Raw genomic sequence first — 14,711 nt, 5'->3', positions numbered from 1 at the left:
TTACCATGTACATATATATACACTCACATATCTATTTACAATTAATTGTTCGTGAATCGTCGGGAACAGTCGAAGGTAAGTGTATACATGAACACAGTTCAAAGTTTTTGAGACTTCACTAATACAGTCTTTGTTTATCGTGTCGGAATCATATAAAGATCAAGTTTAAATTTGGTTGGAAATTTCCGGGTCGTCACAAAACCAGCCCCATTCGAGAATCGAACCTGTGACCAGGCGGATCTCTACTAAGGAATTGTACCACTCAGCCAGAAGCTCGGTGGTAAAATAAAGACCGACATTGGTAAAAATAAAGACCGACATTGGTAGCGTCATATTTTCACAAAAATGTTTATGTTTAACTAGTAGAATATTTTGGGTTGATCAAGAAAATTTTCAGAAGCAATCACAAAATAATTTAATTAGGTCGTGTATACTTAAATGAAAAATACTAATTATATGTAGTAACAAACCATTAACATGTTGTCAATACTCAATAGTAACATCAATAACCATGAGGCTTGCCTAAGTGATCACAAAGTTGTCCAATGAAGCACACCAACTGGGTCCGATTCCTGGCTATGCTAAATCGTTCAGAAAGAGAGTGTGGTCAGAGGGTGCGCATAATACGTAATTCACCCGATACCAGATCTTGTGCTCGGGGGCTTGATTACTCCAGATTTACCCTCTATGAAAGAATCAATGTGCTCGTTCAGAAGAGTTTTCTCGCTAATCCAAAAAATAGTAACAACAATATCATATAAACACATTTAGCAAAATTATTTGAAATGCCTGTAAGGCTATAATACATCAAGTAAGCAAAATCCATAATCACAACATTAATCAAAACTTTTAATTCACGTGTGATCGTCATATAAAGTTCCTTCTTTTTTTTTTTTTTTTTAATAAGATTGAAGTCACTAACGAGGGATCACGTAAAGAGTTCCCACCACACGATCATATCTCTTCCACGTGTCAAGGATGTTCCATCAAACAACTGTCATAGGACATGCTCTACATGTGCTCACCCTTGGGAAGCACCCCTTGAACAACTGTCATAGGACAAGTTTAGAAAGCGATGTCTTCAAAGGTTCGTTCATGTTCTTCATTTCCTTCTTATAAATTCTTTTGTACTTTCTTCTCTTTACCACTCGATAGGTCAGCAAAGCGTGAGCGGGTGTGGAGAAGATTAGGCCAAAGACTTCAGCCTAACGGGAATGAGCAAAGACGAAATGACAAGATGAGGTGTCATGGCACCCCAATTTAGAAAGAAGGGTCGAAGTTTTTGGACCTGTAGCTTTACCCGTCCCCCTTCATCGAGCGGTGCTTTTGTGGGGGCGCGCTACGACTCCATAACCAACTGCAAAGCAAAATGCATTATGAAATTTTCAGGCTAGACTCAAACTCGAGACCTCACGGAGTCACGGACACTCAGAAGGGCAATAACCACTCAGCTAAGTGGAGAACGTTATCGTCGTATAAAGTTACACCACTAAATAATTGTCTTCATCCACAGATATATCACGTATTTTGAAAAAAATGTAGACAACTTAATATAACCAAAACCAAAATCAAATAGATGCATTAGGCTCTGAATACACTACTTAATTTCGTAACAGCGTTAGGTTACATTACATTACATTACATTACATTACATCATTAATAATTTACACACCAAAAACTGGACAATAAATGGGTCACAAAACGACCAAAAACCAAAAATAACAATTTGAAACCATGCTAAGAATTATACAACCTCAACTAACACTCGTGTTATATGCGATTTTAACCATAACCGACAAATGAATGTTCACAACACGACTTTTATCACCAAACAATCCAATTCTTCCAAAGCTTGCAACACTGCTATTTAAGGTCGAATTCAAGGCCACATTCAGAATCAGTTTCTCGCCACTCGCAATGAAAAAGTGGGCCGGGGTCACCTTCATAGAGACACCATAAGGAGCACTCCAACCCACACTATACGACTCATTGCCACCAATGTTTGTCACGGTTCGTTGAATTATTCGAGTATGGTTCAGGGTTGCAAGTGTGATGGAAGGCAAGTTCAAGTCCGCACCACTAACCTGCGTGGTCCCACAATTAGCACCAGTGTAATTTAGTACCACACTTGCTGACCCGTTTATGCCACAGAGGAACGACATATAGTCTTCATAACCTGCATATACGCATGGTATGGGTTTAAAAAGATGTACTTACAATTTTACATATATACATACATACATACATATATATATATATATATATATATATATATATATATATATATATATATATATATATATATATATATATATATATATACATATATATATATATATATTATCTGTTAACGATCGTATAGCCCAAACACAATGTCCTGCAATATAAGCCCAAGAGTCCATCCTTTTCTAAAACCAATTGGTGATAGAGGGACTTCCTTAGACTTATATACATACATTTGTTTTATCCCATGACCGATGTGGGACTTTGGTTTGCACCCTTACAAACCTCCCCTCAAACCTAAGTCCATCTAGGCCTCCCCTCCAACGATAGTCTGGATCCAACCTTTACCGCCGCCAACTCGGAACTCTCAACCTGGTGGGAGGGCAGGGAGATTTCGATACAAGGCTTCCAGGATCAACTCATCGTGCCAGGGTCCCCTCGAACGAGAGCTGGGTCCACTCATCGCTGCTCAAGACCGAGGGGTGCGTCACGTCACTGCGTGCGCTCAGGGGTGCGCCCTACTGCGCCGTCCACCACATCGGGGCTATAGCCTAGCTCTAATACCACTTGTTAACGATCGTATAGCCCAAAAACAATGTCCTGCAATATAAGCCCAAGAGTCCATCCTTTTCTAAAACTAATTGGTGATAGAGGGACTTCCCCTTAGACTTATATACATACATTTGTTTTATCCCATGACCGATGTGGGATTTTGGTTTGCACCCTTACAGGATCAAGAGGGAAGTAACCATTCGGGGGAAGCAAAAACTTTTTTTTTCTTTTCGTTTTTTGAAAAAACTTTGTTCACGAACATTATAGATGAGATGAAAATATGAACATTTAGTAGAGACACTTTGTGATAAATGTTTTTATTTTGGCGGGAAAACGCTCGAAGAAGTAATATATAACAATTATCGTGTTTTTCGAGCGTATTTTGAGGTTTTAGCTATTGGGGTTTAGATTTTAGGGTTTAGAAATTTAGGGTTTAGATTTAGGATTTAGATTGAGTTTTTAACAAGAACGGTTTAGAGTTTAGGGTTTGGTGTTTTGGGTTTATTCCATAAACCCAAAACACCAAACCCTACACTCTAAATCGGGTTAAATTTTACTTCACAAAACATGAAGAAAAAAAAAGTTCATATTCTTCACGAACAATATTATCTTGAATGTTATTTTTGTCGATCGTTTTCCCGCCTAAATAATAACATTCATAACGAAGTGTCTCTTCTAATTGTTCATATTTTCGTGTGATCTTGATGACGGAAAAAAAAATAAAAAAAAAAAACGAAAAAAAAAAATTTTTGCTTCCCCCCGATTGGTTTGATCCTGCCCCTATATATATATATATATATATATATATATATATATATATATATATATATATATATATATATATATTGGGGAAGTAACCAATCGGGGGGAAGCGGGGGAAGCAAATTTTTTTTTTCGTTTTTTTTTTCAAGCATCAAGATCACACGAAAATATGAACATTTAGAAGAGACACTTCGTGATGAATGTTATTATTTAGGCGGGAAAACGATCGGCAAAAATAACATTCAAGATAATATTGTTCGTGAAGAATGTTAACGTTTTTTTTCTTCATGTTTTGTGAAGTAAAATTTAGCCCGATTTAGAGTTTGGTGTTTTGGGTTACCTAAACCCAAAACCCTAAACTCTAAACCGTTCGTGTTAAAAACTCAATCTAAATCCTAAATCTAAACCCTAAACCCTAAATTTCTAAACCCTAATATCTAAAACCTCAACATATGCTCGAAAAACACGATAATTGTTATATATTAGTTCTTCGAGCATTTTCCCGCCAAAATAAAAACATTTATCACAAAGTGTCTTTATTAAATGTTCATATTTTCATCCAATCTATAATGTTCGTGAACAAAGTTTTTTCAAAAAACGAAAAGAAAAAAAAAAAGATTTTGCTTCCCCCGCTCCCCCGATTGGTTACTTCCCTCTTGATCCTACCAATATATATATATATATATATATATATATATATATATATATATATATATATATATATATAGGCAGGATCAATGGGGAAGTAACCAATCGGGGGAAGGAGGGGGAAGCAAAAAAAAAAATTTCCGTTTATTTTGGAATTTTTTTTTAATATTTAGAAAAGACACTTCGTGATGAATGTTATTATTTAGGCGGGAAAACGATCGACAAAAATAACATTCAAGATAATATTGTTCGTGAAGAATGTTAACGTTTTTTTTCTTCCATGTTTTGTGAAGTAAAATTTAGCCCGATTTAGAGTTTAGGGTTTAGGGTTTAGGGTTTGGTGTTTTGGGTTTATTCATAAACCCAAAACACCAAACCCTAAACCCTAAACCCTAAACCGTTCGTGTTAAAAACTCAATCTAAATCCTAAATCTAAACCCTAAATTTCTAAACCCTAATATCTAAACCCTATAAACCAAAATATCTAAACCCTAATATCTAAAACCTCAACATACGCTCGAAAAACACGATAATTGTTATATATTAGTTCTTCGAGCGTTTTCCCGCCAAAATAAAAACATTTATCCCCCCGATTGGTTACTTCCCTCTTGATCCTACCACTATATATATATATATATATATATATATATATATATATATATATATATATATATATCGTCATAATCAAGAGGGAAACACTTTTCCGGGGAATGGGGAATTAAAATTTATTTTTTTCCAACACTAAGAGCTCACGAAAATATGAACATTTAAAAAAGACATTTTGTGATGGATGTTATTATTTTGGCGGGAAAACCCTCGGAGAAAAAACTGATAACATACATCATGCGTAATGTTATTCCTGAAGGTTATTCTTCGAGCGTTTTTTTTCCATCATATGTGATGATTTTTTCAAAATTTAGCCCGATTTAGAATTTAGGGTTTAGGGCTTAGGGTTTGGGGTTCTGGGTTTAGTTCCTAAACCCAAAGCCCTAAACCCTAAACCGTTCGTGTTAAAAATTCAATATAAACCCTAATTTCTAAACCCTAAACCCTAATTTTTAAACCCAAAACCTTAATTTTTAAACCCTAATAGCTAAACCCTAATTTTTAACCCCTAATTTCTAAACCCTAATTTTTAAACCCTAAAAAAAAAAAAAAAAAACTCAGAAGCAAAACATCCATTGCAATGAATGTTATCATTTATTTCTTCGAGCATTTTCCCACCAAAATAATAACATTTATCACAAAGTGTCTTTTTTAAATGTTCATATTTTCATGTGATCTTAATGCCTGAAAAAAAGATTAAAAAAAAAAAGGAAAGAAAATTACCTCCCCCTTCCCCCAAAAAGTGGGGAAGCAAAAAAAAAAAATTTCCTTTTTTTTTTTGAATTTTTTTTTTCCGGCATCAAGATCACACGAAAATATGAACATTTAGAAGAGACACTTCGTGATGAATGTTATTATTTAGGCGGGAAAACGATCGACAAAAATAACATTCAAGATAATATTGTTCGTGAAGAATATGAACGTTTTTTTTTTCTTAATGTTTTGTGAAGTAAAATTTAGCCCGATTTAGAGTTTAGGGTTTAGGACCCAAAACACCAAACCCTAAACCCTAAACCGTTCGTGTTAAAAACTCAATCTAAATCCTAAATCTAAACCCTAAATCTAAACCCTAAATTTCTAAACCCTAATATCTAAACCCTATAAACCCTAATATCTAAACCCCAATAGCTAAAACCTCAACATACGCTCGAAAAACATGATAATTGTTATATATTACTTCTTCGAGCGTTTTTCCGTCAAAATAAAAACATTTATCACAAAGTGTCTATACTAAATGTTCATATTTTCATCCCATCTATAATGTTCGTGAACAAGGTTTTTTCAAAAAACGAAAAAAAAAAAAAAAGTTTTTGCTTCCCCCCGATTGGTTACTTCCCTCTTGATCCTACCACTATATATATATATATATATATATATATATATATATATATATATATATATATATATATTAGATTTCTGTGTAGCAGTTTAGAGGAAGTAAACATACCCAAATCAAGAATTAGTCCTGGATCTAATGCTGCAGTTGCATTTACAAAACCACTCCCCATGTCAAAAGGTGTTGCTGGAGACTGGTTTAAATCAGGATTAGCGTAAGCCCGTTGGGCCATTATGGGCCCCCCATCTTTATCATGAAGAGAAGCAGTTGTTGACAATGCAGATCCGATTGCCGAAGGACTAAAAGACGGGAATTTTTGTTTAATTAATGCTGCAAGACCAGCAACATGAGGAGCTGCCATACTCGTTCCCGACATCATTGCAAAATCTTCACCTAAAACACATCAAGAATGTAGAATCAGATAACGTGGCAGCTTCAGGCCGTGCGTTTTAAAATGGGATCGATTTGTATGTATTTATATTTTCAACAGATCATACAGAGAATTTCAGAACTCGCTAAAAAGAAACGAGTCAGTGTTCTCAAATGTCTAAAATATCCTAAATTGCTTTATTTAACAATTACTCCTTTTAACAATGTAGTAATATAAAAGTTCTAACAATACATTATCAAACCCAGCCTGACCCATTATCAAACCCGCCCAGCCTGTCCATTTTACAACCTAAAACAAATATTCATTGCACTACAACCAAACAAGGTTGCAAAAATCGCCCTCGGTCGGGACTTTTTGGGGATCACTCGGCAACTCGAGTACTCGGATGTTGACCAATTTTGACTTTGACTAACTGTGATCTAGTTTTGACCGATTTTTCGATAAATCTCGAGTTTTGACTGATTTTTGAACGATTTTCCAGTTTTGGCAGAGTTTGACCGAGTACTCCCCGAGTTGCAAAAACCGAGTACTCGCTGAGTAATTCGAGTTCTGCAACAGTGCAACCAAAAAGACTTTAATGTGTGACACAAATTCTTAGAAACATATTTATTACCAAGAAATTCGACTGAATCTGTGCCACCAGAGCTCCAAGCTGCCCAAATAAAATTTCCAGGTGCAACAAGATTAGGTTTCATTATATCTGCATTTTGAAGATTATTGTCTTGTGGATCGGGTCCTCTCGCTGAATAATACATTATCTTAGGAGCACTGTTACTGAAGTTTGCTTCTACTCCACCTACAATGCATGCGACTGCACCAAATTTGATAATCTTGTTTGAAACTGGATCTCTCATTAACGAAGAATTGTAGTACTGAAGTAAGATCTGCAAAGATAAAATCAAGCCATCGGTGAATACCATTTTATAAATAAACTCACACATAAACACAGTGGTAAATTCTGTTCAAAAATTAAATAATTGGTTGCAGATACTAAAAGAAAGCTAACGATTATGTCATTATGTCTGTTAAAAGTAGCGTTCAACTATGTAAATCTTTATAAAGCACATACCTGGCAAACGGGTCGGGTTGGGTCGAGACCTGAACGGGTTTGGGTTGAAAAGGGCCATGGGTTGAATGGGTCAGATTAGCAGATGGGTCAAACAGGTCGGGTCTAAATGGTTCGGGTCAAGTTGGGTCGATACCCGTTTGTCAAAGTTTCTTATACTCATAACACTTCTAGATAATAAAATTTTGAAAATCTCGTAAAGACCCATTAAGGACCCGTTGGACCCTATATATATTTGTTAGGCTTCATATGGGTCTAAAGTGGACCCGTTCTTTAACTTTTTTGGACCCAATTTGTAAAAAACACCTAACCCTATGGACCCATTTATCAAGCTATGGGTCTCAATTGCCGGATAAAATAAAAAATTAATTATAAAAGGGGGTGACTCTCTCAAATAACACTACTCACCTTGGAATCATTAGAAGAAGGAATTATTATACCGGGTAAACTCATTGGTACGGGATTAAGTTGAAAGCCAATGATAAAAGGATCCATAGAAAACACAACTCCAATTGCACTCAGATTCTTAGCCGTTTGTATAGCATTACTTATAGTCGATTGCCCGAGCACAAATTTTATCGAATAGCTACAGATTAAGATGTTTCCTTGAACGATTGTCTGATTCAGACTACCAGAGTCTTGACATTCATTTATATATTCGTCATTCGGCGTTTCTGAATCATTCAATGCATCCGTTGCAGAAACCAAAGTGTAATCTTGATCTGTCCCGGCTGCAAAAAAAAAATAAAAAAATAAAAAATAAAAAATAAAAAATAAACAAGATTATATGCTACAAACCATATAAAAGGATAAGGGTATGTTATATTCTTGTTATTGTATTACATCTTTATAAATTCTAAATTTTGCTTTCTTTGAGGTATGTATCATGCATAGAATTTAATAAGATGACATACGTGCAAGTCCAACTCCTGAAATGGTGACGTTGTTTCCAAGCATAATAGAGTTGCTATACTTCCGATCGTGTGCGGCTGCACCCACCGTAAAGATCCATGGACTGAAGGAAGAAACACTCTTAGGTGATGGTCCAGTGTTACCCGCAGCTTGTACAACAAAAATACCCATTTTAAATGCCGATAATAAGGCCATGTCTATGGGATTAAAGTAAGTCGCAATTCCAGGAGGACGTCTATTAGGCGTGATTGATAAGCTTATTACATCTACTCCATCTTGAGCTGCCTGCAAAAGTCAATAACAAAATTGGATACCGCATATTTTAGAAGTGACAATACGGTTCGGACACAAATGGGTCGATTTACGTACAGGTTAAAACAGGCCAGGGCAATTTCAGTTGACCAGAAAAATCTTTTTTGGTCCATTTTAACAACTTATATATAGTGAAAGGATCCCGAGAGAACTGAACAATGTAGAGAACCGAGAGAACCAAAGACCAACTGACTAACTAACGACTAACAACAAATTTTTAAAACCCAAAAATGTGGAAAAGTAAAGAAAACCCAGAATTTTTTTCACTTAAATCGTATTTGATGGCAAAAGGTGTACGTTTGACTTAAATCGTTTTAGCCTTTAGGGTTAGGGTTAAAGGTTTAGATTTTAAGGTTTAGGTTTAGCATTAAAGATTTAAGATTTAGGGTTTAGAGTTTAGGGATCTAAAAAGTCAATCAAAGTCGGTCAAAGTCGTTCTGCATCTGTCTGAGTCGGGTCTGAGTAGGTCAAAGTCAAGTTTGGTCAAAATTAGTAAACAATGAAATAGTCAGAGGGTTATAGGGTAAATTGCAATTCATGTGTATCTAATACTCTTATCCAGCATCATACCTGGTCAATGGCAGCAACAACATCAGCAGCAAAGCCACCAAAGCTTTTGTACAACGCCTTGTAAACAGCAATGCTGAAAAGTGCACAGGCTTTTAATACACAAGGCATAAAATACAGATATTGCTAAATATTAGTATAAGATTGAACATTATTATTTAACAAATTGTATAATTCCGTGATAACGGTTTAACGTTGCTTGCAACATGACTGTAAAAAATTAGTGATAATCACGTTTGATCAAAAAACACCTTTTTTAAAATAAAAAAAGTCAGATGTAAAAAAACAGTAGAAGAAAGCAATTTTACTCACTGTGAACGAGGGGCCATTCCACTTGCGTTTCCAAAGTGATGCCCAGCTACTATAACTGGAATACCATGGTTTCCGGCAGCAATAGAAGCTGTGTGCCTGAAACATATTTATAGTATATATTTTTTAGTATTATTAGTGAAACTAAAAATTACATTTAGAAGTGGCTGGCAGATTAGCATTTTTAGTATGAGCACTTGTGTATTAATCACGTTACAAATATATAAATATTCACCTCCTACCTCCTCTATAATTGCAAGACATATGTTATATTTCATGCACATAACGATCTCATAGTATCTTAACCAGCTATACATCTAAATTTGCATACCGTACCTAATATCCACATTCCTATATAGACGACTCATTAGCATTCATGAAACGAGAACTCTTCACAATAACCAATAACCAAAAAATAATAAATGAATGACATATAGTCATAGTTGTTAACTTTGACTCGAAATCTTGATTTTTAACTCCCAACTTGTGATTCAAACTCGTAAGAGACGGTGATTTACAGTAGATATAAATATAATTAAGTATATTATAGTTTTAAGATTTTGTTCTTAAGAGAAGTAAAACATGGAGAGGCAATCAACACAAAGGGCTTATTTTAAAATAGACTATGGTTATTTTTTTTTCTCCCTATTTTGTCCTTTTCTTTTTGTATTACGTTACACCAAAATTAAGTCTGATTTTCAGACTCATAAGAGTCGCAATGGACTTGGAGCAGTCAGTAACAACTCGTAAGAGTCTAAGTCATTTGAGAGTCGAGGTTTAAGTCGCCTTTTTTCGGATTTTTGACTCGACTCGTGACTTGTAAGAATCTAACAACTATGCTTATAGTACCTAGATCCGAAGCTATATATATATAATATAAAGTATAGACCAAAACATTTACTACCAAATCTTGTGCATATAAACTCAAGAAAAATACTCACGTCCCATGGCCGTCACCATCAAACGGCGAAGCATAATCTTGAGAAGCATTGAAAATTCCCCGTGTAATAGCAGACGCTGCAAAATGACGGGCCCCCACAAGTTTTCGGTTGCAGGACCCTGACGGGAAATCTCTAGTGACCTCGCAAACGCCCGTGAAATGCTCCGGAACTGGATAACTATTTTCAGAGAGACGGTCCGCAAAGCTTATATGACCCGGGTCAATTCCGGTGTCGATTAGCCCGATTACGACACCTTCTCCGGCAGTCTCGAACCCACCCGTTTGGACCCAAGCCCCTTGAGGTAAACCCAAGAACTGCGGTGTGTGTGTAGTTGCAGTTCTAACAGAGAAATCGGCTACCACATTTGCAACCTCTTTTCGGCCCAATAACTTTTGTGCCTTCAAATTTTCCAAAAGAAATTAAAAAAGTAAGACATAAATCATAAACAAAGACACATGTACTATTAAAGCAATGAATGAACAGGTCAACAGAGTTTAATTTGAAGGTTAGATAAAACAGAAACTGGTGGAACGTGCCAAACAGACCCATTTTGACCCGAACAACCCAACCCACCAGTTGAACTTCTTTTATCATAAATGTAAATCAAATAATTTCAATGAATAATTGCCAAGGAACACGTATTTGTCTGGAAAGTAATAGGCTGCAGTGTTGTAAACGGCAGCAGTCTCGGCAAGTCAGTTTGGTGACTAGCCTGTCCCGTTTTGCCCAAAAAAGTCTAATTAGTTGGTCAACACGAAAATTCAGGTGAAGTCAGTCAAAGTCGGTAATCAAAATTTTATCTTTTTTTACTCCATATGTTGAAATATTTAAGTTAAGTATTTATTTTTGATATATTTATGTGTAATATTTATATGTTAAATATATATATAGTGCTAAAAGTCAACATTAGTCAACGCCTGACTCGACCAAACTCGACCGACTAGTCGATTCAAAGTCAAATCCCGACCGACTCATCTCCGTCTCACAACAATTCCAACCTTGCTTGGTTGGGAAAGAAAGGTACTAAAATATATTTCCATTTTCGACTAGAGAAGGTACTTCATACTTGTTTTAAAACAACTGAATCGTCAAAACGTCTACAATATTAATAGTAATATTAATACGATAGATGGAAAAAGATTATAAATAATAGTACATATAGAAAGTATACCTGTTGAGGAGTAACAAGAACAGCAAATCCATTTATTAAGTAATGATAACTGTATAGTTTCATATATTTTTCCCCTTTTAGAACCCGTCTCAGTAGTGAATCATGAACTCTAGCAATACGCGAACCATAATTGTTGTGTTTTCTCGTGATGTTACTGAAACTAAATTAGGAAAAAGAAGTTAAGCCAAAAACATTAGTGTATATTTGGAGTTAACTGAAAATTATATTTGGACGGGATAAATGCGTAAACAGTCGAACATTGTTAGAATTGTTATATCTTATGGGTATTGATTAAGTTTATCCTAATTATATTACAGAATTATTATAGCCTTCACATGAAACAAAGTTCACAATCAACAGTACTGTTGTAGTTAAAAAAAACAGTTAAAAAACAATCACTTTAATCCCAAAATCAAAGTGCATACCAATTCATCATCACCCTACTTTTATCAATTGACATAATCACTATCACAACACTAATATACTATTTACTCATCATAATTAGATGGTAGCTAAAGTAGAAAGCACCGAAAAGCTACTACCTAAAGCTGCCTAATAGAATTTGTACTGAAGAACCTAAAGATATTTTATGCTGCTGGTCACAAGGTCTAAAAGTTCTTGGAATTAAAAAAGGCATACATCTAAATTGAACTTCAACAAAACCTAATCAAGTTGAAAACTGTATACAAACTAATAACAAACATGACAAAACCCATATCAAATTCATCACAAAAATCACAAAAAAAAGTTTAAAAATGTTAAATTTCACCTTGGGTTTTCAAGTGTAGTTGCTCCACCAGAAGTAGAATGAAGAAATTCAAAAGCTTTAGAATTGTTCTTCACTCTATTTGGTTTATAATTGTGTAAAGCAAAAGCAGAAGGGGCTGTTTTCAAAGTAACCATATATACACCTGCATAAGATGTATCTATATCTTCTTGACATCCAACTAACCCAATTAAAACCCCAAACACTATCATCACCATAATGCCCTCCATTCCCATTTCTCTATTTTTCCAACTTTTGAACCCCAAAAAAATTCAATCTTTTTTACTCAAGAACTGCAAACAAGCTGCAATTTAGCTTATTTTTGAAGAATTGAGCAAACCCATTTTGAGAACACTGAAGAGGGAGTGAAATTGGGACAATGGGAATGAAAATTGCAAGGAAAGAAACAAACTTTTTTTTATGAGTAAAAGAATCTTGAAAATAAAAGTTAAAAAGAGTCTGGGGTGGTGTGCACATGAACGTTTTTAATTTGAGTTATTTATTTATTGTAAAGAATTTTGGTATGTAAAGTAGAACGGGATTAAATCATTAACGTTTTGCTTTTGTTTGTTTTTTGACTATTGGATTTGAAGCCCTACACCGCCCCTTTCTTCCCACTAGTGTTTATATTTTCAAGTGTATACAAGAATCCAATACCAATGTGTGACTTGTTTTTGTATTATTTGTGCAAAAGTTTGTTTGGATTTACTAGTAAAAGTAGTTTTAGTAATTTGAAATTGTGGATATTGACTCTATGATAAGTAGTTATGTGGATGTGGATGTGGATGTGGATGGTTTGATTGAAATTACTTCCTATGTATTTTGTATAACTTATCTAAAAAAAATAAGGTATTTTAATATTTACCACATGCCATTAGTTTTATCTCTATTGAAGTCATTTAAGTTCCGCCACGGGTCTCATAGATACCGAATAGTCTATGACATAACTAATACATAAGTTTTTAAATACAAAATGTAATAATTACATGAAAAAAGTTAGTATTAGATTATACTTATGTATTTCTAATTAACAAAGGATTGTAAACTCATTGTAGGCTGATATATATATATATATATATATATATATATATATATATATATATATATATATATATATATATATATATATATATATATATATATATATATATATATATATATATTGGTAATTTCTCACTGAATATCTGTTATATTTTTGAAAGTGTTTAGAGACTATGATTATTGAATATAATCACTATTTATAAAGAGTTTTGTTAATATGTTTTCTTATGATCATCTAAATAAGTCATCTAGATACCCAAGGTGATTCACGGAACATTGGAACAAAAAGGAGCAATTTCGAAGGAGGATTTGATAACAAGTCTTGTCTCATTTATTGTTATCTAGCCGGAAAGACTCGATAAAAGGTGATTTTGAAACATGAAAGAGCAATCTTAAGGGGCTAATTTCATATTAGTTGTACTGAACGTAAAAGATCAGTGTTTATGCGTTTCGATTGTAACACTTTTGTAATCTTTTTGCTTTGCACACTTCTTCGGTGCCTTAATAAAATTAGATTTTAAAATAAAAGTTGAGCACTACTTTTGTAATTAATACATGAATAATAAAAATACGGCGTATTTTGATAGTAACTAGTCCGGGTTAGGCCCGCGCGATGCGGCGGGGGCTTTCGACCTGCGTATTCGTATTTAAAGTAGCTTTATGTATTTACAGAAGGGAAAACGGGTCATGTGTTAAGCGCCGTTGTAGGTGTCGTCGTCTTTAGTGTTTTTTTAAAATCTGTCCGGTTCGAACGTAGTTAGTTTCGTTTTGTTGATAAAATTATTTCGAGTCTAACGGTGCTGCCGGAAAAATTTAACTCTCGGCGAGGAGGAAGATACAGGCTGTCGTTGTGTTTAGCGTTTTTTAAAAAGTGTCCGTTTCGAACGGACTTTTTTTCGTTTTGTTCATATAATTATTTCTAGTATGACGCTGATGTCGAAAAAATTTAACTCGCGGCGAGCGGGAAGATATGGGTTGTCGTTGTGTTTAGTGTTTTTTAAAAAGTGTTCGTTTCGAATGTTGTTAGTTTCGTTTTGTTCATAAAAATATTTCGAGTTTAACGGTGTGGTCAGTGAAATTTAACTCGGAGCGAGGAGGAATATACGGG

At 34.6% G+C, this 14,711-nt stretch overlaps 1 protein-coding gene across 1 annotated transcript; it reads right to left on the bottom strand.

Moving 5' to 3' along the window:
* Positions 1 to 1,648: 1,648 nt before the first annotated feature.
* LOC139862027 (subtilisin-like protease SBT2.2) lies at positions 1,649 to 12,917 on the bottom strand. The gene is made up of 10 exons (XM_071850573.1): positions 12,566 to 12,917; positions 11,797 to 11,956; positions 10,626 to 11,023; positions 9,688 to 9,783; positions 9,379 to 9,451; positions 8,499 to 8,781; positions 7,993 to 8,315; positions 7,132 to 7,402; positions 6,239 to 6,520; positions 1,649 to 2,176 (listed from the first exon to the last, which is right to left on the bottom strand). Exons 1-10 carry the CDS (start codon positions 12,796 to 12,798, stop codon positions 1,755 to 1,757), a joined length of 2,541 nt encoding a protein of 846 aa, XP_071706674.1. The 5' UTR covers positions 12,799 to 12,917; the 3' UTR covers positions 1,649 to 1,754.
* Between the last annotated feature and the right edge of the window lie 1,794 nt (positions 12,918 to 14,711).

This window comes from Rutidosis leptorrhynchoides, chromosome 8 (assembly GCF_046630445.1).
Source record: "Rutidosis leptorrhynchoides isolate AG116_Rl617_1_P2 chromosome 8, CSIRO_AGI_Rlap_v1, whole genome shotgun sequence".
In the NCBI taxonomy this organism is placed as follows: domain Eukaryota; kingdom Viridiplantae; phylum Streptophyta; class Magnoliopsida; order Asterales; family Asteraceae; genus Rutidosis; species Rutidosis leptorrhynchoides.
This window is presented reverse-complemented; position numbering and strand designations above follow the sequence as displayed.